Here is a 27064-nt window from a genome sequence, read left to right as displayed (position 1 = left end):
TTTCTGAAGGAGCAGTTTCATTATATTTATTACAGAATCATGTCATGGGATCACTTCCCACTTCAATATTGAGGAAAATTTACAAAAAATTTACAACTATGTAACAGAGAAATGGATCCAAAAAGAAACTTGGACAATAAAAAACACTAGGGATCCCTGTGACACAAAGTAATAATGTTCATGTTGAGGCCTTGAGTCACAAGTATTGCTCACCTAACAGTTTCTTATATTGAGAGAGAGAGAGAGAGAGAGAGAGAGAGAGAGAGAGAGAGAGAGAGAGAGAGAGAGAGAGAGAGAGAGAGAGAGAGAGAGAGAGAGAGAGAGAGAGAGAGAGAGAGAGAGAGAGAGAGAGAGAGAGAGAGAGAGAGAGAGAGAGAGAGAGGTGGGTTGTTTTTTTTGGGGGGGTGGGTGGGGTGGTGTAATGGTGCTTTTTAACTTGTTTTCTCACTTACAATCCCTTGAATGGATCCAGTTAGGGCTATAACAGATGCAACCAAACAAATACAGCTGAAGGTCTGAAAAATAAGCCACTTGCTTGTCCAGGTCTGCACATTCTTTTGCACAATGTACATTTGAATAGGGAAATAAACAGCAATTGGCCAGAAATTAAGAGCCCCAAGTACACCCAGCACTTGATTGAAGTAAGGAAAAAACATTGCCAAGCCAGTGGTTGAGACAACATATGCAGTCCTAAAGCAAAGCCTAAGTAAATTTAACTGGAAAGTAGGAATGAATGGGATGTGAAGTGTGTATGTTGTTTTCATTAGTGCACAAGTTGGGAATGTTTGGATTAACCATTTCTCTACAAATGCAAAAAGGGGCTGACTGTACACCTGCATAAAGAAGGTACAAAAAACCATCTTAAAAACTTGTAGAACTGCAACAAAGTCCTTGAATATGGTAGTAACACAAAAATAGACATTATATCTGGCTTTCCCAATATCCCCAATGTTTCAAAAGTGAAAAAAAAAAAAGAGACAAAAGAAAAAAAGATCCTCCTTAATGTTTTCCAAAACACCCTTCGAAATCCATAGTTACTCATTGTATGGAATTCTTAATAACCTTCTCCCCTCCTTATCATTACCCGCTGTTAAGGAAGCGCTCATCATTTCCATATTAAAGTTGTTTTTTTCCTATATTCATGAAAGAGTTTTTTCTTTCTTTACAGCTTTTGATAAAGCCCTCTTCTTTGTGGCATTTTGCAAACATGGTTTAATTCTTGTTATGCCAACCATGAATAGTGACAAGCCACGCTAACACCCTACTTATATCAGGGCAACTTCCTGGGAGTTTTATTTCTAATTCAAAAAATCGAGATGTTCGCTTATATCTAATATTTCCACATTCACGAGCATAAAATTTGTGTATAAGGAAATCAAGTTTCATGTTGGGTTTCATTTACCTGATAGCCCCCCACCAAATGAAGCACAATGCAGGCATTTGCAAAGTCTATGAGCCAATATGGCTCATAAAAACCGAACCCAGTCAAGAGATTTCCAGGTGTTGAGTCTCCAAAGGAGGCATAGCCAAAGCATCCACAACACAGATAGAAGAAAGTAGTAATCACAATGGCTGTCATTGAAGCTCTCTTCATTGTGTGGTTCTCTGGTGGAGGTGCCTTGAGTGTATCCTGCAATTCCATGGTAGTGAGGAACTTCTCTTTCTTTTTTCACAGAGCAAGCAAGCAATCATTTTTATTTATTTTTCTCTCTTTGTGTGAACTTCAAAAAAAATAAGTTTTTCTTTAATGTGGTCATTGTAATTATAAGTTTATAATTTAAGTATTTGATTCCTTGTGTTATTTCGAGTATGGCAAACATAACCATTGCTATTAGATTCAGATTGGCCATGGAACTGGTTAACAGTTTGATAGCTCTGGTCCAATAAAAAGTGGTACGAATGCTGGTCAAATCAGTTGGGCTAAGTTAAAAGAAAATAAGAAAGGAATAATAATGTAAGCTAAACTTGGGGAGTGAGGGCAATTCATAAGTTTATGGAACTAGAATAGCCGACCTGACAAGCCCTACTCTCAATTGTGAGACTTGAGTAGATGGGATAGCTTGAGTCACACTCTCACAAGTTGGCTCCTGAGCGTTAAATAATGATCCAACAGTCTGGAGTGTTTTATTTTTAATCATTATTCTGTAAATTATTTTGCAACGAATTAGGAAAGTACATAATCTAGCAAGGGCACACTTGATAAAAATAATAAAATATATATTTTTGGATGGAAACTTACGAGAATCCCCCTTAAACTTTAAGCAACATCTTAGTCATTCATTTTCACCATTTTTTTTGTTTTGCTAGGTGCACCCCCAATAAGATGGATGCTCGAAATTTAAATTAGAAAAGTTTTGCAGAAAAAAATAAAAATCAAACAGTATTTGATCTTAGGCTGAAAAGTGAGGACACATATAATTTTATATATGGATAGGGTCACTTAGAAATCCCATTTTGATCTTAGGCTGAAAAGTGAGGACACATATAATTTTATGTATGGATAGGGTCACTTAGAAATCCCATTTGAGAAAGGAGAAAGATGACCAATTTTAAGAGGCCAAATACTTGGACCATTTTGCCCTGACCTGTATCTCGATGAGAACAATGGAATATGGATATGCGAAAGCAATGTCTCCTAGAGCCTGGCACACCCTTGACAATTTCGCAACCGTTGATGACATTGCCACTCCTGTTATATTTCCATATATTTTTCCATTTTCTGCATTTTCACAACATATAAAAACATAGGAATGTTCAATATAAATTAAATCTTAAGTACACGAACTAACCAGACTTAGTGTGTATGTGTGTGTGCATGTCACCCGGCTTGGCAGGCTGGGTCTAGGTCCAGTAACTGGGACTGTACTCAGATACAAGATTTGGGTCTCACCTCAACCTATTTGGTTAGGGTCCAGGTTGGGGTTGAATAGGACCTAATCTGATCCGTTTACGGCCTGAAGTGTTACCGTTTACCGCTGAAGTGTTTTAAAGGATGGACTTGAGTTGGGACTCGCTAAGGTCCACTTGACCAAATTTGAAAGTGACTAGGCTGAGTTTAAAAAAATTGGCAATAAAACTTGGGAACATGTGAGTCTAGCTAGCTCTCAAAGTTTTTATCTCGGGGATTCTCTACAATGAGACCATTTATCGTTAGGACGATGAGTCACAATTACTTATAACCATTTGATACGAAATTTGATAGCTTGACTGCATTACAATGTTCGAGAATTTTTTTTGAACTTTAAGCATGATCAATGGAATAAATGCAGCCACCCAATTTTACATCCAATGGTTAAAATTAATTGTAACTGCCTTATACCGAAAAAGTAAATTGTCTAATTGTATGCTTTTCCTTTATCAAGACATTTTGTTGAGTTGAGTAACTCAAGCTAGTCCCAGCAGACTCGTTGAGTGTTCGAAACCTTATGGGAATAATTTTATGTGCACAATATTAATACGAGGTTAACACCCAAAAATATGTTCAAGTTGAACTTAGAGGGGATCCTGCAGGTTAAAATTCATGACTGAACCACATAATTCCTTCGCTGCAAAAAATGCTTGTTTATTGTATATATTGTTCATTTTAGTATGGTAATTTTGGTTAATTTAAGGAATACAATAGATTTTTTACCTAAAAAGATGGGCATGTACATGCAGGGAGTAAATTTTTTGGATATGTTCCTCTTTTTTTCTTTTTTGTGCAACACCAGTGTGGTTGTATTCTTTTAATATGAGATGATCTTACATCGCATATTTACTTAGTATCACCATGGAAATTTACATAGGGATATGGGATATCTTTGTTCTTCTTTGAGGTCCTGCCATAACTTCAAAACAATAGAATTTTGGGAGAAAAAAAAGTTAGCAAATTTTGACACTTCATGCTATGCTAGGTTTAATTGATTAACTAACAACCACACAAAATTTTGTTTGGTCCCCGTGACCACATATCTCTTCATAACTTCTGAAGAAAGCTCAAGTTTAGCGTTTAAAGAATTAGGATTTAAAAAAATATACAATAAGACTTTTTATCTTCGATACAAGAAAATGACGATCACTCTTAGCCATTAGATGTGGAAGCGGACGTCTTATAGTATATAATCACTGACGGCTACACATGATCTTGACCTCCTCGTACTAAAGATTGAAGGTCTTATAGTATATAATCACTTGAGGATGACCCCATTATTATTAATAACTATTTAGTTGAATCGCGGTATTATTTGGGTTCAAATCCTATCGAACCCACTATTTAAATCAACATACTTTAGCTTAGAGAAAATAAATTGAAAAAAATACCAATTGTTTTGGCAAGGCCAAGGCCGAATCCAATAGATGAATAGGAGAAAGACATAGCTGCTGCAACAATGGAGAGCCATCCCATGTTGTGGAAATCAGGTATCTGAGAGCATACCAACTGTACCACCCCAAATGTTAACATATATGCTGTATCTCCATATTTACATGCAGCTTCATGCCCTTCTATGTGAAAGCAATTAGATCTCTGAATAGCTCTGCATTTACAGCAAAAAGAAGTAGAAAAGAGAAAAGAAAAAGATTGGTCAACCAAAGTAAATAAAAATGCTTTTATATCTACCAGTGCTTAGTCACATGAACACCTCCCAAGAAAAGGAAAATTAAAAAATTTGAAGATAGAAAAAAGAAAAATCCATGAATTATACTTTTAGGAAATATTTAATGTTCATGTGTATTAGAACCAGTATTGGAAACCTCTATGAGTCCGACTGGGACTTGCCCGAGTAACTTGGGCTTGGCAGCCTGCTGATTCTGGAGCCAAACACGGGGGAACTGGCTGAGCCGGCTGGTTAACAAATTGTTTGTTCGTATTTTTGTTTTGGACTCGGTCGACCCTGTTACACCTGACTCAGGCTCAGGACCCTTTGCGAGAGTCATGATCATAGTCCTTGTTTCTAAGCACGGATTAGTTAAGACTCAAAGCTACAAGAAATAGGGATACCTCAAACTGGAGGAAGTAGTGATTACATAAGCAATTGCAGTCGTATACATGCTCAGATACTGTAGAAAACCACATAGGCATTTCTGGTTTTTCCCTGGATTGAGCCATCAAACGTTTCTTTTAATAAAAACCGATCTCTTGGCCTAAAAATAGATGAAGTTATGATCCTTCAAATTGTGTATGTATCTAAAATTTTTGTGTGTGTATACATACTACTACCAAGATTACACCTAACAGCATCCATATACGTGTAATTCCTCCTTCCATTAACCGAGTCAGGATGTCGATAGCAATGACGAAGTAGCATAGGTAACGATCGCGAAAAAGAGCAAAGATGAGGGGCCTCTGATCCATCCCAACTGAGCTGTGCTCCAAGCCAGTGACAGAACTCCTGAGCCAATAACTGCTCTAATTATATGGGAAATGCAGTTCCATATAGGCCCTGTTTATGATTTTTAACCGAAAAGCTTCAAATTAGACGTACAGATGTTTTCATGCGATGATAGAGATAAAAACTGTGGATTCATCAGTTATTCGGGTGTTACCGGTTCTCTTTGGCCGACCATCTTCATCGAAAGAATTACTTATCGCTCCCTGAGAATTGGGTGTTTGGTTTTCAGTAGTCATTGTTGAAATTGGTGTTAAGAAAAAGCTTCAAATTAGACCTATAGATGTTTTCATGCAATGAAAGAGATAAAAACTATTGGTTATTTGGGTGTTGCCGGTTCTCTTTGGCCAACCATCTTCATCGAAAGAATTACTTATCGCTCCATGAGAATTGGGTGTTTGGTTATGAGTAGCCATTATTGAAATTGGTGGTAGGAAATTCTGAGAAGAATCGATATATATCTCAAGTTTTTTGTCAACATGGCTAAATCTTGATTTTGGGGTGCTGAAGAGAGAACATTTTTTTCTTTTTTTTTGTCAATGTGGCTAAATCTTATTTTTGGGGAGGTAAAGAAAGATTTATTTTTCTTATTAAACTTCCACCATTTGTATGGGGGTGGACCGGTTAAATAGATTTTTCTTTTTTATCTATAGTTGGTGTAGGGATGGACCAGTGAATTGACTGTCATAGAATAAGGCTTTACCATGGTCTACTGAAAGTGGGTGTGAAGTCTTATTCTGATTTTAAAGAAGTTTGTCTGTTTTCTTGCCTTGGACCGATATGAAGATTCCGAAAAGTTGCTACTTTAGGCTAAGGAATGGTTTGTATCTAACTCTGAAGAGAATGAGCTTGCCACCAGATTTGTATGACTATTTGCATTCAATTACACCTATCCTGATCTTCGTCTCGCCCATAAGGCTAGGCCGAGTAACTCGGCCTAGTCTCGGACTAGAACAGAAGCAAAAATGTGAAAGGAAGAAACACAGGCTCAGAATTCATAGTGACTGGGCTTTCTCACTTCTTTTCCCCTTCTTTCTCTAGCTCTCTCTTCATACCACCATCTCTATTTTTTTTCTCTCTCTAATTCCTCCACTTCTCTTTTCTTTCGGATCCATCCATCCACCTCTGTGAATTCTCTCTCAGTACATTTTCTCTCTCTTCCTCTGATTCTTCCCCTTCTCTTGGATTCTTTTTTAGAAGTAATGGTTGCTTTTTTGTCGCTGTGATGTTTCCCTATAAAGAGTTCAAGATCGTGGTCTTTTAGGACCCCAAATTTTGGGGATGTCACATCTTCAACGTATAGATTAATTTCAATAAATAAAAATAAAGGTCTTGAAAAAAATAATGTCTTTAGATTGAATAGAGGTCCTTTAGTATTTAGTATGTAGTTAGTGAGATTTAAGTGGTAGATAATTCAAAATTATTATTATTATTATTATTATTATTATTTGCTTCAGAACAATCACCTCTAGTAATTCTTAAGTAATTTCCAAAATTTTTGATTCGTAAGTTAAATCGTGCTCCTGAGGGAGCATAGAAGACGTGCTCTTTTTATATTAAATGGAGTGATTTAAAGGGGAGTTGATTTTTCATTGATCATTATTTAAGGCTCCTTTTCCTCTATGTAGTCTTTGTTCACTAATATTCTCTCTAGTGTTAAAAACATTTTTAATTCAATCTTTAAAGGGTGTGGTTTCTATAAGGTTGTAACAATAAATAATCCAATTAAGGAGCATCTTCAAATTTTATCATGATATGTAATTTTGGTATGAAAAATTCTTACGATTATCTTAAAATCTATTTTTATATCAAATTTCACAATTTTAAACTCCAAATATGGTTAAAATCAAGTAGATACATAAAAAATAAAAATCTTGAAAATGGACAGTCTAGATAATGTGTTGCAAGATGCATTATTTCTAGGACTCAAAATTTTTTCTTTTTCATATTCATACATCTCGGTATTAAGAATATAAATTAGAGGGTTTTTCAACATTAAAACAACCTTTTTCAATGGATTGATTTTTGATGTACATCTTTAATTCTACATTTTAAGGTTGCAATCTTTTATAAACTTTTTCCATCTTTTAATGGTTTTTTTTTAAAAAAGACAATACTTTCATACTTCCACTAGGCAATACTATCCATTTAGGCCCTTGAGCAAAACCCATTCGAGTATCTTTAGGACCTCAAATTTTGTTGATATATCCTCTTCAATTCACAAACTAATCTCAAGATTGAATAGAGAAGTATCAGAGAATTCAAAATTCAAAATTTTCTTTTAAAAATAATCATCTAATAATTTTTAAGTGCTTTTCAAAATTTCACATAAAAAATTCTTTCCAAGTACCATGCCCAAGGGAACAACCACAACCCACGAGAGCCCAAAATGGTTGCAGGAGAAGTTTATGATATTGATACCACGAGTATCCTTCATTTAAATACTAGAGAGAGAAAAAGAGATAGAGAGGCAGCGTTATATGGGCACCGATCGTAGTTATCTAGTGTAGGGGTGGCAATGGACTGAGACCCTTCGGGTTTACTAGAACGGGTCCAACATTTGGGCCCGACGGGTCGGGTCCTGGTTCAAACCTGGACTTGAACACTATTTAGGTTTGGGTCTGAGTTCCGTTGGACCTGATCCATACCCACAAATTGTTGGAGATAAAATACTTCAAGCGGTATTCATTTGGGTATATTAAGGATCATATACAACAAGAATTCATATTCGTCTTTCGCTATGAAACAATAAATAAGACAACTTGAAATTTAATAGTTGGTGGTAATTTTGTTGCCAATAATTTTGGTATATGATGGTACAAAAAAAAGCAAAAAAAAAAAAAAAAACAGAAGCTCGTAGTGAGGATGGCAATGGACCCGACCATACCCGGGACCCGATGGGTATGGGTATGGATCCAACTTTTGGACAAGACGGGTCGGTTCCGGGTCCAAAACTTGGACCCGAATACATTCGGGTTTGGGTTCCGGTCTTGTAGGACCCTATCCATACCTGACATTTTGCCACCCCTAATCTAGTGATCGGTTACCATCACGTGGTCTCCAAGGTATAAAGCATCCATCTTAAAATGGATGCAAATACATGGTCCATCTAAAAATAATTGAAACTACCTGTCCAAATGTTTTTTTAATAAAATTATTATTTTAAAATTTCAAAATTTATTTATTTATTCATATTCATGATCTCTAACATAGAGATTACATGTTTTTAAAAATTAGGATTTTTAAGAGATGACTCATTTCTACATGGACTCATAGAATTCATAAAAAGAAAAAACAAAAAAAAAAACATTTGAGTGAGTGATTTAACATGTTATATCAAAGCATATTTCCCTTGCATGATTAAGGACTTCCTTTCAGTTATGTATGATCTGATTGATTCGGTTTTATATGATCCATTTGGATAGATAACTAATAGATCACGTAGTTTATCACCATGCAACTGATGTGTTGATGGTGATGTAGGAAAAGTGGAGATGTGCTGCCCAATTACTATCAATTATTTGAATGGTATGGTAGGACAAATTCCGCTCCATAATCGCCAACCCATCGATAGGATGGTGATAAAGAGTGTGCCAGGACGTCTTGGCTAGGGACCTTCCCCCTGGCTGAGGCAAGTTACTCGACTCGTCCTGAGGACTCCCTAAAAAAATTTGAAAAACAAAAAATATGTAGTAAAAGTAAATTGAAATCTCAAACAAATTTTAAAATTTAAAACAAGATTAAAAACGTAGATAATATCGAACAAGTTTAAAATATTCACAAAAAGAGGAAAATATGAAAAATTAGTAATTATAGCAAAAAAGGTCAGCATTCTATGCCAAATACATCCAAATGGTAAAAGAATATAAAACAATCCAATTTTTTTTAATTTTTTTTAAATTTTTACAACTTGGGGAAACCCGGCCGCACCCATAAAGCAAGTCCAAGCGGACTCGGACGAGTCACGGCACACTTGTGATAAAATTACCATCATCGTTCTGATTATGATCATGTGAATCACATTATATGGGAGTTTCAAAGTTGGCATACCTCATAGACTTTGCAGAGGTAATTGTGTAGGCAACTCCACAACCGTAAAGCCCAATTTGCTGAAAGAACCCACAAAACCACACGCTCTTCTCACCTAAAAGTACAATTCAAAATTTTATTACCAAAAAAAAAAAAAGGTAATATTAACTCATGTCACCAAAAAAAAAATTTCAATTTTGTACATGTTTTTATAAATGTCAACAAGGTCATAGAACCCTACGTAATGGGGACACTCGTGTCTATCGTTTTCTACTTATATCAATACATCTAGGAAACGACTCTCTCGTATGCCATTTTTGTCTACATCCAATGTTGACTCACATATTCATGTCTATTTACCGGCTAGACATAGATGTCATTAATGGGGGGCAATATATATAACCTAAAACCTCCCGGTTCGACTCGGGAATCGGCACAGCCCGTGTCGGTTCTAGCACAAAACCAGGAACCGTCGGTTCTGTTCGGTTTCCTCTCGGTTCTAGCCTCAAAACCATATTCACACTTGTGTACGCATCACGCATGCGACACATACCATTCCCACACGTGCAGTTTTAGCCTGTTCAGGCCTCAAAAACACTTTCACACGTGAAACACACACCACTCCCACATGTGCCACACGCACATGCACACGTGCATCTGCACGATTGCCCTAGTGTTTTCACACTTGTCTTTATCTTCCAATTACTTAGTTTATATAGCATATGTGAATACTCATCCTTCGATGTGGGATAATTTCTAAACATCATTAAATGAAAACAGAATGTAAATATATGCTGGTAATTTTAAACACATATGCTAAGGAGGTATGATGGTTATCACTAATGTTATTTGTTTTGACTTCTCAAGTTTGAATTCCCCCTTGGGCCATATAATAGTTTATCGTTTTTTGAGCTAATTTTTGTTCCCCCTTGGGCATATAATAAATTAAAGTGTTATTTCTAAAATTTGTATGCATTTTATTAATTTTTACATTGATAACCAAATATTTTATTTTATTTATTAATTTTTACATTATAAATCATGTAATGTATTATTTTTCTTACAGTTGTCAATAATACATTTTAAATTAGATAATATTATAAAATATTTTTAATTTGTTATTATTTATCTAATAAAATAATTATAAAATATAAACTAATAATTATAATTTCAGTATATAATATTATAATTAGTTAAGTCGTAATAATTTTAGATTATAGTTAGTTAGGCTGTAATAATTTGGGTTTTTTTAACGGATTAAGATTTTTTGTCAAAACGAGATTTTAATGGCCATTGATTTAGTCTAGTCTTTATTATAGACCATATATAATTATATATTTTATCCATGATAATTCTATGATTTTTCTTTTATGCGATGCAAATTTAATACTTAAGTTTATACAGGGAAAGAACATCTCAATATTCACAAATTGATGAAAACAATGAAAGGTAATAATGTAGTACCCTCATTTCTTATTGGATTCCTAGAAAACAACATTTACAATCAATTTTAATAATTTTTTCGGATTTTTTTGCAGCTTTAATCCTACTGATTCAGCCGATTCTCGATTCGAATCGTCGATTCACCTATACGGATCGGTTTTTGAAGTGCCTGATCCACTTTTTAAACCATTGCCTAAAACAATAAAAGTGGTGTCGTAAACCTCTTTCTCTTAAGAATATATTTTCAATGTCAAATCTAGCAAATCTATAAATACTTAAAAATTTTGAAAATAGATAGTGTAGATAATATGTTAGAAGATGCATTATTTTTAAGACTAGAAAAACAACAAATTCATTGGTGAAATCCCACCATTGGATCTGCCAAATCTTATGCAATTTAACTTCTTGTCACCTCTAAATTCTCCAGGGAGATACAATTGCAGTAACAAAAACAACTAAGATTATGTGAAAATATATTACACTTAAATTTAACGCTCTAAAAATAGTGCAGATTGAGCCGATGTATAAATATTCCACTTAAATTGAATGGTCAACAATGATTTACAAGATAAATTAATTTAAGTTTCTAAATTCTTTTCTTAATATCTATTTTTTTTTTAAGGATATCATAAGTTCATATAACTTTAAATTGCATAAACAAAGGGGAATACTTTCTATTGACTAATTCTATGCTTTTTTCTATGTTATTCAAATTTAAGTTTAAGTAAAAAGATACATTAAGAGTAGTTTCCATGTAAAACTCTCTCATGTAACCATCTCAAAACTACCGTTCAAACATGTGATATGAACTATTCCAAAGCTAAACGTTCAAAGGGTAGTATTGAGAAAAAAGCAAAATGTGTCCAAAAAGAATGCGGAGGTCGATGGAAAAGACAACATAGGCAAAGGGTAGTATTGAGAAAACAAGCAAAATGTGTCAAAAAAGAATATGCGGAGTTCGATGGAAAAACCACGCTCCAAAAAAAACTAGGGTTTGAGCCACAAAACATAGCCCGAAACTCGAGGCCACGGCACATGATAGCACCGCCAGTTTTGCCCTTGACATTTTGCTATATTTTTTGCTTATTTTTCATAAATTTATAAGGCCTAATCTAGTCCGACCTTGATGGGACACCGGCTAGGCTAAGCATAGAGTCTGCTTAGACACTTGCTAGCTCTAAATATTTAGGCAATTGAAAGAAAACAAGTATTTATTCGTTCGAACAGAAAATGGTGCTTTGTTGAGAGAAATATTTTAAAAATATTAATTTTATTATCCATGATTTGTTTACCAAGCATGTACAGTTGCTCCAGCAAATAGCTGTTTATGAGGATTACGTTGGTTGAAATTTTAAAATCAAATTTAGATATCACAAGATGAGTATTAAAAAAGAAAAAAAGATTTAAGTTTTTAAGTACTCTTTGACCTCAAAAAATTGAACCGTTTTTATTCAATATTAAAATATTAAATTTTATTAAGCCCATATAGAGTTTGTATTGATTTATTATCATCATTATCGTCATCTTCATCACCATCGTTGTCATCGTCATTATTTTCGTTTGGGAAGTTAAATCCCAAAATGTGGAGCCCTAAAAATACTCCTATATAGGTTTTTACATCAAGAAGTGAATAGATGATATGCTACTGCAGAAGCATATGATCTTTTGCCTTGTTTATATAAAATTATTTCCTTCTTACCGGTGTTTGAAACCTAGTAATTTGAATCGGGAATTGCCAATTTAATTTTGAAATCGAACCAGTTCTAAAAAAAATATGGATACCTACACAAAATAGAAGGCTTTCTTATAACCAATATCCAAGCCTTATCTTAAATTGTGTCCACGGGCAATCATGAATACATGCACTCCTTCGTAGTAAATAAGTCATGTAATTTTAAAGAGAGTGGTAAAAGATGTTTTTTCCTTTTTTTTTCTTTTTCTCTTTTTATCCCCGAGCATCATTTCTTTATCAAGGGAGCTTAATTTCTTATTATAAACATAAATAGCAACGCACCAAACTAGTATACCATTCATTTGCCCACAAAGAAAAGAAACTTTAGAAACTCATTGCTATGGTGAATAAAGAGAATATCCAAAAGGGTTCTATTATTATTCCTTTGGGAGGCCTATCATATCAAAACATTCAACCTAACTTTTGAATGGTGAAAACCAAGGCAAATGACTAGATTAATCCAGATTTGAGGTGTACGTGGCTCATCCGGGTTATATTCTTCTATAGTTGAGAACTTAGTCAATTAGGTTGTGGTATGGAAAAATGTGGCTCAGGGGATAAATGTGGGTCTCACCTACTAAGACCGTGTTTGGGTCACATATACTATTCTATGGAAGACTATCTTATCTAAAATTGATATAATCAAGATAATATTATTTTGTTAGCTATTTAGCATATCCTTTGTATTATATATACTATTATTTAATTATTTAACTTTTTTAAAATTTTCAACTATTTTTTAAAATATTATTTTCATAAAATTACTTTGAATTAAGTTAAAACAACTTCTTAAAAGATACATAAAACTACTTATAAGTTTATCTAAAGTAACTTTATGATGGACAATGCAAAGTGACATATGCTTCATTTTCAGGATTGACTTTATAGAAAAAGTGAATTATATGTGATAATGAGTAGATCAAACATGCCCTAAATGTCCAAAATTATTAGTGAAATGAGACAAGTTAGTTTAAACTAATGATTCAAAACACGTCGGGTTGAGTCAAACCAGTTTGAGTCTGCAGGGATTTGCCCAAAAAACCAGTTGGTCCCCCACAACTAAGATCCCTTGTTAGCATTTTCTCAGTAAATTGGTTGAGTCGCCCTCTGGTCTGCTGATTTTCTGACCAATTTTGGCTTAGATCTTGGCGAGTTCAAGCCTTAGTCTATTTTTTTAAACACCTATATAAACCTTAGCGTAAACTGTTTGATTAGATTATGTTACAAAGGAAAATTTATCGAAATACACCTAATCTTTTAATAATTTAACAATTTAGCCTTTTTTTAACTATTCCAACTTATGACCATGTGTATTTTCAATCTAAATTAAAATATATAGATTTAAATGATAAACGATTTATCGTTTATATATAATGTATAAAGCGAGGCTTTTTATTTTTGAGATAGGGAGATCACAGTAATTATTGGTTGTTAGGTATAAAATCGAATGGTTGGGGATATTCATAAAGTTCAAAATAAAATTTTTAAAATATTATAATACATTTAATCTATCAGATATTACATCTATGGATAAAAATCATTATGACAACCTTGCCCAAAAAATGAATGATCTCATTGTATACAGTCCCTCTCGTAAATATCCCTATTCAAACAACCTGAGGTTAACCTTTTGCTTCTTTTCTTCTGTTTTTTTTCCTGATACGGATGATGAACAAGACAAACATTTTGGAGAATCTTTCTCCCTTGGAATCTCTAATGGGCCAGTCGTTTTCGCACGTTCAAATAAGGTTGTGCTTTCACGCGTCATGAGCATAAGATTTTCAATAAGTTTTTACTTTTCTAACCATTTATTGTCACATTCAATGGAAACATCCTGATGCCTATTTTTTTTATGGCTGTGATTGGTCAGTTGGCCGACTCACACTATTTTTGTGCAATCTCCTTACGAAATTATCGATCCAAAAATTTTAGGGTTTCATAATCTCAACCATCACACTGGTTTAAATATGGTGTTTCTTTTTTTTCAAAATATAACGTTTCTGCTTATCTTTCTATGGATAGGTGTTTGGTGAGTTGGCCGACTCACACTATTTCTACGCGATCTCCTTACAAAATATATCTCAAAGATGTATTTTTCATCCAAAAATTTTAGGTTTTGATAATCTCAACCATGACATTGATCTAAATTCGGTATTTTTCTTTTTCAAAAAAACAAAAGTGTTATTTTTCGAATTCTTTTTCTTCACTGTCCATTTTAACTTTTAGTGGATGTAACATTTTTTGATACCCATCTTAGAGACGGACGTTAGGTAGACATGGCACCGCACATTAATAGGTGAGTCGGCTACTCAGCAAAACCGTGTCCTTTTTCTATTGTAAAATCAACAAAGTAGCTACAAGGTCTCAATAGACAAACGTGCAGGAGAATAAGCAATTATAGAAATGGACAAAACTCAATTATTTATTCATGTGATTTTCTACAGTAAAATGCCAAAAATATTTCTTGGTAGGAAATTTCATATTTGGATCTAAATTTTAGGGGTTGAGAATCTTGACTATGGTATGAGGAAAAATGATCTTCGAAAATTTGAATGGAATTAGGTTTTCATGAATCGACCGGCCCGTCTATTAAAACGAGTCCGGTTGCCGAAGTCTATTTTAGAGATAGATTTTGAATTTAAAATTTTAGATAATAGAAATCTCAATCATTCTGGGTAAAAAAATCTATAAAAAAAATAGAAATTCTAAATAAAAATGAATTTGTAGATATAGTTTTAACACACTCAATTTTAAAAGGATACGATTAGCATGTACCTAGCCCGCATATTGTAGAAATGCGTTCTTGGCAATAAATACTTTTTTAAAATATAATTCGATCTTAATGTTTAGAGGATATATAATCCTTAACATGGAGATCATAAATATGAGAAATAAATAAAATTTTAAAACTAGAAATAATAATTATATTAAAAAAAGGGAAAGGTTTCTATACTTCATCTACAGCATAGAAGATTTATGCTTCTCCTACCATCCAGCCATCCAATTTTGATCAAGAGAGCCGCTCACTATTTGATCTTAGATACAGCCTCTCAAAGTATTTTATTTTTAATTTTTTTATACAAATTGTATGAATATGAAATTTGGTACATGTCGTCTTCTCATTGGGGCGCACCTATAAAAAATATTAAAAATAATTTTTTGATAAAATATAATGACCAAAATACCTCTTGAAACTTTTAGAGGTATTTTGGTCATTTATTTTATTAAAACTATTTGTTTTATATTTTTCGATAATACGAGTTTAATAGAAGATTGGACGTACAAACTTTAGTGTCAAAATAATTTACAAAAAAAAAAGTTAAAATAAAATAGTGTAAAGACGTGATATTGTGATTGGAGCAATCTTAGCCCTCCATTCAGAATGGACGGTTGGATAAGGGGGAAGTATATAAGTTTTATGTTGTAAGGAAAGCATAGAAAGCTTGCCCTTAAAAAAACATTTGGACCATTAATTACAATTGTTTTCAGATAGACCACCTATTTGTATCCATCTTTACGATGGATGATTTATACTCTGCTTGTAGAAATGCGGCCCAGCCCACTTGAAACAATTGTTCATTTTAAAACTCGGTGGGACCACCATTTTGTGACAAGTTTGATGCGTCTTGATGCAATTGTAGAAGTACTTACCCTTACGGCACAAACTACATTTTCATTTTGGGCCACCAATTTATCAAATCCTGTTAAAAATGGAGGACGTTTTCGATAAAATGTAGCATAAAGAGGGCATCTCACATGCTCACACATAAATATCATTATTTTGTTTATCTTATAGAATTGTATACAATTAGGCCATTTAATCTTGGTACAAGGAGGTCACAATTACTTATAACTATCTGATATGAAATTTGATAACTCAAGTGATACACAAATTTCATATACTTTTCCTTTATTTATTTGAGCAAGTGAGTGTTTATCGGTGCCTTTATAACCTATGATGATTATTATTATTATCTTATGAGTGTGCCACAAATTTAGGAGTCCTCATGGCACTTTACAAATGAACCCAACAAGTTGGTTCTAGATCTGATAGATTTTTTTCTGGTAGATCATACAAACCCCTACAAATTTTAGAAATACTTAATGGTTTTCAAATGTGTAAGTGGAAATGGAAACTTAAATCGTGGCTAAGGTATTGTTATCGCCACAAGTCTAGATCTAATAGACTTGAAAGCAACAAGGTGCGGATTGAGCGTGGACTTAACCACGTTGGGTCAGTTCTGGATCCAATAGACTTGGAAGCCACAAGGGGCGGGTTGAGCCTAGACTTCATTAGGTCGGGTTGACGTGACCTGAACCAACCATTATATTACATATACTACACAATGATTTAAAAAATGCCAAGGTGGCAAGAAATAGCCCGAACCGACCCGAAAATCAGTCAACCTGTTATGGTTCTACGTATATAGGAAAATGACTGAGTATATAAGGGAATTGCGATTCTGTAAAGTAAAACGACGATTCTCTGCAGTTAAACAACGATCCGGACCGTCTATTCACTGATATGGACCAGTTTTTTACCGGTTCACTAATTTGTCATGTGTTTTTTCTCCGGTTCACTGTATTTTTCCGCCCCGGTTCACTGTATTTTTCCGCACAGTAAAACAGTAATCCAGATTGCAGATTTATCGGTCCGAACTAATTTTTTGGATGCCTAATTCGGTTCACCGATTTATTTTAAAATCATTGATACTATATAATGATAATGAAAAAAGCTCATATAAATTGCTAATTTTATATTGCCGAAAAAAGGTGTATATGAAAAACCTCTTGAAAAAGGTAATTTTGATATTAAAAACCCTCCAAATTTATAATTAAAGGCCTTTTAGGTCATTGCAAAGGTTTTCGACTTCAAAACTACACATATTTTTTTTTTTGCCAAGTTCGATCATGCACCCCTCTAAACCAAAGGGGAATGACAATTAGGTTGTCAACTGCAAAGTTTTAGGCCAATCCTACGGTCCACGTGTTCGCCCAAGGTTTAAAACAGATGCAGGACCCGAAAGCAAATCTTCAATCACGGTAAACCACTAAATTAATTTCCATCTCAAATTCATGAGTTTCGAGTTCTTAAAACTATATAGATAAGATGATCAGCGAAGAATCAAAATAATTGGTCAAAAAATACAAAGTAGATCAATTTTAAGACTCAAATTTTGTTTCCTTTATTGATTTATTTCTCATTATCTGGTTTAAGATGGTAATGATCTTAAACTTTTTCTTAACCTATCTTAATCCGAGATATAGGAGGTGTGTTATGTTAAGTAGGCAGCTAACGTAAAATTTGCCAAAACTTTCTATACATATTGAATCTAAATTATCGGACCAGGATTCATATAGCCGACCTAAAACAGTTTAAAAAAGACTTACAATGATCTTCAAATAGTTTAGAAAAGACTTGAATAATGATGATTATTATTATTATTTGTTTCTGGTTATCGATGATAAACCTCTAGAATTTTCGAACTAAAATCCATCTTCTCCAAACTCCATCATATCCATTAATTTTGGAAGGTAAACTCCCTGCAATTGCACCTAGACGTTACCTGTAAATGTAGGTGCATCTCAATGTTTTTTTTTTTTTTTTCTTTGATATATTAACAGTCGAATGAGGGTACATCTCAATCGTTGATATGATCTTTGGTATCTAGATTGAAGGTAGGGCCCATCACCACACGGTCATCCCCTTTTAAAGGGAGATTAAAAAATATGGTGGTTCAAAAACACTGCTCCCATTTCTAATCATAGTTATGAAACAGTTATGCCAGATCACATAAGAGTCTAACTTAATAATATTCCTTAATTATAGTTATCAAACCAAAAGCATGACAGGAAACTGACAAAAGAGAACCGATCTACCCAGCCAATACGGGTTTTTAAAACAGGACCCTACTAACCAAGAAACATACACAAATAAAGGGACAATACAAATAATAATGGCGACGACTAGCTTGATGATTTGCACCCTCCATTGAAATACTTAAGAGAAGGGTCCACTATTGTCGTCTTAGTGGGTCTCGCTTTCCCATAGCATGGAAAGAACCTTACATCACCCACTAGGCTAAATAAAGGAGAAAGTTTACATAAGGTTATAACCTTTTGTTTTTTTGTTTTTAAGACATATAATGTGGTAACCTTGAACTATGAAAGTGAGGAGCACCTCAAAAATCGAGTAGAAAAGAGTGTTTCGAAGTTAGAAGACATTCTAATTGATTATCTTGACGTTGAGATGTATGAAACAATGAAAACACAAGAATTTCAAGTCCTAAAATACTACATTTTATAACAAGTTATTTTGACTGTTTATTTTCAAGATTTTTTAGTTTTTATAAAATTTCAAGATTTTTGAGTTTTTATAAATCTACTCGATCTGTACAATTTTTTTACAATTAGATTTTATAATCATGATTAAACATAGATTTTCAAACTATCATAAAGTTTTTGACACCCAAACTATATATTCTTACTTGTATAGTATAAAGTGGGCACCTAAATATAATCCTGAAAGTATTTGTTTTTTAATTTTGGTACTCTTGATCCTAGCGAACACCTTGCGGGAATAGAAATATTATACTTTGCTCCCCCTTATGATTCTCTTTAGCTAAAAACGACCTCCCTAAAAGGCAATGTTAGATGTATTTGTTTAAGACCCTGACAAACATTTCCATGACATAATTTTTTTTTTTAAAAAAAATGTAATAAAGTCATTTATTTTTTTATGCAAAAAGGGCCACAATCACTTTTTAACCTTTAAATGTGAAATTGAGCTTTCAGGGAAATATTAGTAACTTAACTCAAATCCTGAAGAAATTTTTCGAATTTTGTAGTGCACTTCATACAAATTTGACATTTATGAATTGATTGTGACCTTGTGCCAAATACAAAGGCCATGTAGTATACAATCACACAAAATTATATCACCCTCTATTCTCGATGCATTTCTCAATCTGAAGAAACAACCTTCCTAAAGAAACAATGTTAAAGGTGTTTATTTAGGAAATGTACTCGACAAGACAATTTATTTTTGAAAAAGTTTATACAAGGTTGCAACCTTAAAATATAGAATTACGGTGCACCTTAAAAATCCATCATAAATGGTTATTTTGATGTTGGAAAACCCTCTAATTAATCATCTTGACATTGAGATGTATGAATATGAATAGAAACATAGATTTCGAGTTTCAAAATAATGTATCTTGCAATATATTATTTGAATTGTCCATTTTCAAAATTTTATTGTGCTTATAGATCTACTTGATTTGAACCATTTTTAAAGTTTAACTTTTTATATTTAGATATGAAAATAGATTTTTGAGTCATCCTAAGATTTTTTTTTTGACACCAAATTATATTTATGATAAAATTCGAAGATACGTCTAAATCTGATTGTTTAAGGTTGCAACCTTACACAAACCACACCTTTTGTATTTTTTAATAAGAATGTCACAATTATTAATGGCTGGCGTTGTGAAACCAAATGAGTCCAAAGTCCAAAATGCTTCTTGAACATGTGATGAACTATATACGGTCGGATTTCACATCCAATTGTTAAGAGCAGCGTTTTAAAAAATGTCGAGTCGAACCGGACTCGCCCGGTTGGACTCGGAATTCGCGAAAAGGGACCGGATCGGTTGAAAAATCGAAAATCGTCCGGTTCTAGAGAGAACCGGACGATTCCGCACAGTGACTCGCCGATTCACTGTACGGAATCGGCGAGTCCGAACAATGAATCGGCGAGCCCGTACAGATTTTTTTTTTTTTTTTTTTTTTTTTTTTTTTTTTTTTTTTTTTTTTTTTTTTTTTTTTGTAATCCATGATTGATTTTTTTGTAATACTTGATCGATTTTTTTGTAATCCATGATCGAATTGTTTTTGTTTTTTTGTAATCCATGATCGAATTGTTTTTGTTTTTTTGTAATCCATGATCGAATTTTTTGGTTTTTTGTAACCCATAATAGAATTTTTTGTAATCCATGATCGAAATGTTTGTTTTCTTTTCTTGTAATCCATGATCGCTTTTTTTGTTTTTTTTTTTTTTTTTTGTAACCCATGAGAGAATTTTTTGTAATCCATGATCGAATGTTTTGTAATACATGATCGAAATGTTTGTTTTTTTTTGTAATCCATGATCGAAATGTTTGTTTTTTTTTTTGTAATCCGTGATTGAATTTTTTGTTTTTTTCTTTTTTTGTAACCCATGATAGAGTTTTTTGTAATCCATGATTGAATTTTTTGTAATCCATGATCGAACTGTTTTTTTCTTTTTTTATAATCCACGATTGAATTTTTTGTTTTTTTTTGTTTGTTTTTTTTTGTAATCCATGATCGAATTTTATGTAATCCATGATCGAATTTTATGTAATCCATGATTGAATTTTTTGAAAATTTGTGATTTTTTTTTTTAATCCATGATCGAATTTTTTTTTGTAATCCATGATAGAACTTTTTGAAAATTTGTGATTTTTTTTTAATCCATGATCGATTTTTTTGAAAATTTGTTATTATTTTTTTTAAATCCATATTATTCAAAGAGAAAATGAGAGAGATGATGATTCTGAGGCTACCCTATCCCAGCTATATTATTCACATATCGAGTCCCAACAGCAACAGTGTAGGGATGAGCATGAAATACTGTAAATTAAATGCTGAATGGCGGTTCATGCAGGGAAAGAACATATCAATATTCGCATATTCATTCAAAAACATGAAAATTCTTAATGGAGTACCCTCATTTTTTATTGAATTCCTAAAAAACAATATTTATAATGAATTTTAATAATTTTTTCGAATTTTTTTTAAGCTTTATTCTGATCGATTCACCCGATTCCCGATCCGGATCGTCGATTCGCCCATCCGGATGGGTTTTTTGGAAGCCCGATCCAGGTCACCGATCCGTTTTTTAAACCATTGGTTAAGAGTAATTATGATCTCTTCATATCGAAAATAAATTATTTTCCAGTATGCAATCCTATTTATTTAACAAATTGTTTTTCACACACATCTTCTTGACCCTAGGGTACACCTCGATTAAATAAAATTTATATCACCCTCAACCAATGGTTTAAAAAACGGATCGGTGACCCGGATCGGGCTTCCAAAAAACCGATCCGGATCGGCGAATCGGCGATCCGGATCGGGAATCGGGTGAATCGGTTAGAATAAAGCTTAAAAAAAATTCGAAAAAATTATTAAAATTCATTATAAATATTGTTTTTTAGGAATTCAATAAAAAATGAGGGTACTCCATTAAGAATTTTCATATTTTTGAATGAATATGCGAATATTGATATGTTCTTTCCCTGCATGAACCGCCATTCAGCATTTAATTTACAGTATTTCGTGCTCATCCCTACACTGTTGCTGTTGGGACTCGATATGTAAATAATATGGCTGGGATAGGGTGGCCTCAGAATCATCATCTCTCTCGTTTTCTCTTTGAATAATATGGATTAAAAAAAAAAAAAAACAAATTTTCAAAAAAATCGATCATGGATTAAAAAAAAAATCACAAATTTTTAAAAAATTCTATCATGGATTACAAAAAAAAATGCGATCATGGATTAAACAAAAAAAATCACAAATTTTCAAAAAATTCAATCATGGATTACATAAAATTCGATCATGGATTACATAAAATTCGATCATGGATTACATAAAATTCGATCATGGATTACAAAAAAAAACAAACAAAAAAAACAAACAAAAAAAAACAAAAAATTCAATCGTGGATTACAAAAAAAGAAAAAAATAGTTCGATCATGGATTACAAAAAATTCAATCATGAATTACAAAAAACTCTATCATGGGTTACAAAAAAAGCAAAAAACAAAAAATTCAATCATGGATTACAAAAAAAAAAACAAACATTTCGATCATGGATTACAAAAAAAAAACAAACATTTCGATCATGTATTACAAAACATTCGATCATGGATTACAAAAAATTCTATCATGGGTTACAAAAAAAAAAAAAAAAACAAAAAAATCGATCATGGATTACAAGAAAAGAAAACAAACATTTCGATCATGGATTACAAAAAATTCTATTATGGGTTACAAAAAACCAAAAAATTCGATCATGGATTACAAAAAAAAAAAAAAAATTCGATCATGGATTACAAAAAAATCGATCAAGTATTACAAAAAAATCTATCATGGATTACAAAAAAAAAAAAAAAAAAAAAAAAAAAAAAAAAAAAAAAAAAAAAAAAAAAAAAAAAAAAACCGTACGGAATCGCCGATTCACTGTTCGGACTCACAGATTCGGTACAGTGAATCGGCGATTCACTGTACAAAATCGTCCGGTTCTCTTTAAAACCGGACGATTTCCGATTTTTTGGGCGATCCGGTCCCTTTTCACTATTTCCGAGTCGAACCGGGCGAGTCCGGTTCGACTCGACGTTTTTTAAAACGCTGCCCTCAACTCTCCTTACCCATAAAAAGTACACCACATTTATTTGACTAATTAACGTCTGATTAGACTAAAAGTAACACAAATTCTCAATGAAATTCACTTTCAAAATCTTGCCTTTGGCTTAAAATGGGCTTTTATAAAAGATAAATTTATTATGACAACCTACTTTTGATAAGGTTACAATTAATCTTAATCCAATTGGGTGGCTGAATTTATTTTATTGATCAGACTCAAAGTTAAATATTTTTTTTTTTCAACTTTATGATAGGTAAAATTAAATATTTTTTTTTTTCAACTTTATGATAGGCCCAAGCTATAAAATTTCACGTCCAATGGTTATAAGTAATTATGAACTTTTTGTACATAGACAAATGATCTAAAACAACATTCTTTTATACTCGTTTTTTTGGAGACATATACGCCTAATTTGGAGAAGACTGATAAGAAAAGAAAAGAAAAAAAACTCACCTAAATTCAACTTGACAGCATCCATGTAGCATCCATTTCTAATGAGCCCTTCCTCTGAATCAGGGGATCTATAGCAATCAGCTAACAAACTTGAAGAAACTGCTGTAATTCCTGCAAAAACCAACATTGCAAGAGGCCCTGCAATCCAACCAAGCTGGGCAATGCTCCATGCTAGAGAAAGAACTCCTGAACCGATTACTGCTGTTATAATATGGGCAGTTGCAGTCCAAACATCCCCTAATCAGAGAAAACACATTTAACCACTCTATCCTTGATTCAAATGGAGAGAGAGAGAGAGAGAGAGAGAGAGAGAGAGGTTTCAGATTCTCTCAATTACCAGGAACACAAGTCTGAAAATTAATGAAATTTTACGAGTCACCAAGACCCAATTTCCAATTTTACAAGAGAGAGAGAGAGAGAGAGAGAGAGAGAGAGAGAGAGAGAGGAGACTAGGTTTCAATTGCCATAAAACCCAATTCCAAAAATCAATGAAATCACGAGTTACCAGAACATGAAAAAAAGAAGAAAAAGAAGCAAATTTCATGAGTTACCATACATACCCCAGATTCGAAAACTAAGTTCCGAGTCCTAAACAAGGTCGAGTGAAAAAAAACAGAGGAAAACAGAAAAGAAAGTAAAAGGAACCAGCGACTTCATGAGTGTGGTTATGCACTAGAGAGCACGCTGAGTCCGCGTAGATTGGGCGAGTCCAAGTCGATTGCCTTGTTTTCCCGCACGCTCAAAACTTATGAGCGAGAAAACGAGGGAGAGTGATTCAAAACTTCCCCTTAACCATAAACCCAGCTCCAAAAATCGATAAAAATTCCATGCACTTTACAGAGAGAGAGAGAAATCAAAGAGGAGGTATTGAATTTTTCACCTGTTCTTTTGGGTTGAGCACCATTTGGTGGTGCTCCTCTAAGCAATGGCTTCTCACGGTCGTTCTCTTCTCTCATGGCATGAAAAATAAGCTAAGATTTGGCCTTGGATTTCCTTTTAACGGAAATAATGGAGTCTGTTAGAGTGAGAATGGTTGTTATGGTAAAATCCAAACAAGGCTTTATAATGTTCATGTATTCTTCAAATGCAGAACAAATAGGAAGCTTTGATTGTGACGACAAATGATCCTAACGGTGACCTTAGTGTAAAAGATTCACCCTACTCCATTCACATAAAAAAAAAGGTCAAAAAATTCCTTTAAAACTGTAGAGAGAGAAGAAGGGTGATAGTTAAGTTTCCATGAGAAATTGGAGGGGAAAAGGATGTTTGATAAGATTTCACAGGGTGAAATTTAGGGGGATTTTTTTGGTAATTCAGTGGCGAAGACGTGCTTTTTTCTAAATAGTTTAAGAATTAGCTTTTTGAAAGTGGTGGGAATAAAAACCAATTTGGGTGTGGAGTGCTACCACCACGACCCCAACTCCTTTCGAGAGAGAGGACTTGATCACATAGCCTTCTATAGCTTGCCTTGGGCCACAAACTTGACCTTCGCTAGAGCTGAGTACCTCGGCCGAGTCGTATTAAACCTAAAACATGCCTAAAATTTTTTTAAAAAATGTAAAAGGTTGCTAAAACTAATTAAGAATCAGCAAAAATTAAAATAAGCAGCATAAATCCTTTAAGGTCTATAAAAGATGAAAAATATTTAAAAGATAGAATATTAAAACTGATTTATACCTTAAAATATTTAAGAAAAGCCACAACTAAGGAAAAATGATTTATACCTTAAAGTATTTATACCTTAAAATATTCTAATTTTATGCACATGTGGCTGGATTGAGCATCAGGGTTTGTCAGCGCTATCCTCTTATACGTGATCAAAGAAGCCCAAAAGATTTCATACTCCCATGAGAGTATTTTTCTCATTTACTCTCGCAGGAAGAACTTGTTATTTTGGGGATGTTATCTCCAGAGACCAACCTCATAGGGGAAAAAAAGAAAAAAAAATCTCACTCCTCAAAATACTAATATACCAAGTTTGGGTAGGAACAATCCAATTTTTGACGGGAAAAATCTAGATGTTCAAGAATTCAATTTTCTTTTTCTTTTTTTTAATTTAAAGTAGTCGATATTAGATTGATCCCAAAATTTCTTACCAGAAAAATCTCCCCAAGTAGTTATTTTTCCCAAGGGAGTTGTTGTACAATATGCTCTCAAAGAAAAATGTGGAGCTCTTAGAATCTTAGATCTATTGAGTCCTCAAATAGATGCTCGATTTTAATTTTTACTCTTAAATCGATTTTAAAGACTTTTCGACTGAATTAATCGATTTTATTTTTAAATTCTAAAGATAAACAATAATTCTTTGAGACCAATAATTATCATGTATAGGCCATGGGACCAAATTTATAGTTTGGCGCTGCGAAACCACATGTTTTTTTTCCATGAAGAAGAATCAAATACGCCCAAATAGAACCAAAATAGTCATGCTCACCACCACAATTTTATTTTTTTACTTTTGTTTTTCCTTTCAAGTAATATGTAGAAACGAAAAGCAATCCATGAAACAAAAAAGATGAAACAAATACAAAAGAAAGACAAAACCAACAACAACGCAAAAATATACGTAGTTTAGGAACGTGTCTACGTCCATAGAAAGATGATAGCTTCTTTACTGACAATGGAGAATATGGTTACAATGACTCTCTTTCTCACTCTCTTCTTCATACAAGACATCAATCTTCAACATAATCCACCTAATAATTTTTACTTTGCCACCTTACTTTGCCACCTAAAATATGTGTGGGCAAAAACTATCCATCACCCTTTTCATGATTTTCCATCAATCAATTTCGTAGAACAGTACTGAAAACATGGGTGGCCAAATTCTACCATATTTAACTCAAATTTGGTGACCAAAGCCATACATGTCTGTGCCAAAACTGAGAAGGAATAACAACACTTACATCACCAATAAAATTTGGAGTTCAATCAATTGCTCCATGCCTCACATCTTGCAGCATAAAATGATTATTAGGAGTGGAAATCGGGTCGGATCAACCTAAACGGGTACGGGTAGAGGTCTATATTTTGGAGCCAATGGGTTGGGTTTGAATCTAAAGGACCCGATTTAAGGGGTCTCGGTCCAAGACTTCGTCAGGTTGTTCTGATCTGGGTCGAGCCGAATTGGTATACAATGTATAAAAATTAGATAAATATATAGAAAAAGTACACATTAAGATCATTTACCTTTGGTACAAACTTGTCACAATTAGTCTTGACCATTGCATATGAAATTAAATAGTTACTTTTATTTTATTGATCAAGCTTATAGTTGTATATAATCCCAAAGGGAATTTCCCTTCTATGATTTTGCAAATGGTTTGGACCCATTAAACGCTATTTTCCATAAAAAAAAATTTTTTTTTTTTTTTTTTTGAAACTTTTGTACCTTGGCTTTTTGCCATTGTCTAATGAATGCGTATGTAAATGATTCCTAGCTAGACCATCCGTCGTCCCTTTATGCGATGAATGGCGAAGAAGGAACTGAATCTGGTTGGATGTTTGTGATTTTGCACTTTATTTCGATCTCCGCTGTCCATATTGAAAACAAACAATGGATGCCATTTGCGTATTATATGCCATGTGTGC

At 33.3% G+C, this 27064-nt stretch overlaps 1 protein-coding gene across 3 annotated transcripts; it reads right to left on the bottom strand.

The window, feature by feature from the left end:
- Window positions 1–25284, bottom strand: LOC18447454 (putative amino acid permease 7). 3 transcript variants are annotated; one of them, XM_088849284.1, is made up of 7 exons: window positions 24354–25284; window positions 23474–23710; window positions 9417–9510; window positions 4300–4514; window positions 2586–2719; window positions 1403–1630; window positions 1–833 (listed from the first exon to the last, which is right to left on the bottom strand). In XM_088849284.1, the coding sequence occupies exons 1-7, from the start codon at window positions 24427–24429 to the stop codon at window positions 432–434; spliced, it is 1386 nt and encodes a 461-aa protein (XP_088705410.1). In that variant the 5' UTR covers window positions 24430–25284; the 3' UTR covers window positions 1–431. The 3 variants fall into 3 exon arrangements, with proteins under 3 accessions (XP_088705410.1, XP_088705412.1, XP_088705411.1); XM_088849286.1 differs by lacking the exon at window positions 9417–9510; XM_088849285.1 differs by lacking the exons at window positions 9417–9510; window positions 23474–23710; window positions 24354–25284 and adding an exon at window positions 4979–5115.
- Between the last annotated feature and the right edge of the window lie 1780 nt (window positions 25285–27064).

The sequence above is a fragment of the Amborella trichopoda genome, chromosome 10, assembly GCF_054954075.1.
Source record: "Amborella trichopoda isolate Santa Cruz 75 chromosome 10, AtrichopodaSantaCruz75HAP2 v2.0, whole genome shotgun sequence".
NCBI lineage: Eukaryota > Viridiplantae > Streptophyta > Magnoliopsida > Amborellales > Amborellaceae > Amborella > Amborella trichopoda.
The sequence above is the reverse complement of the archived record's forward strand: the minus strand, read 5'-3'. Positions and strand labels throughout refer to the sequence as shown.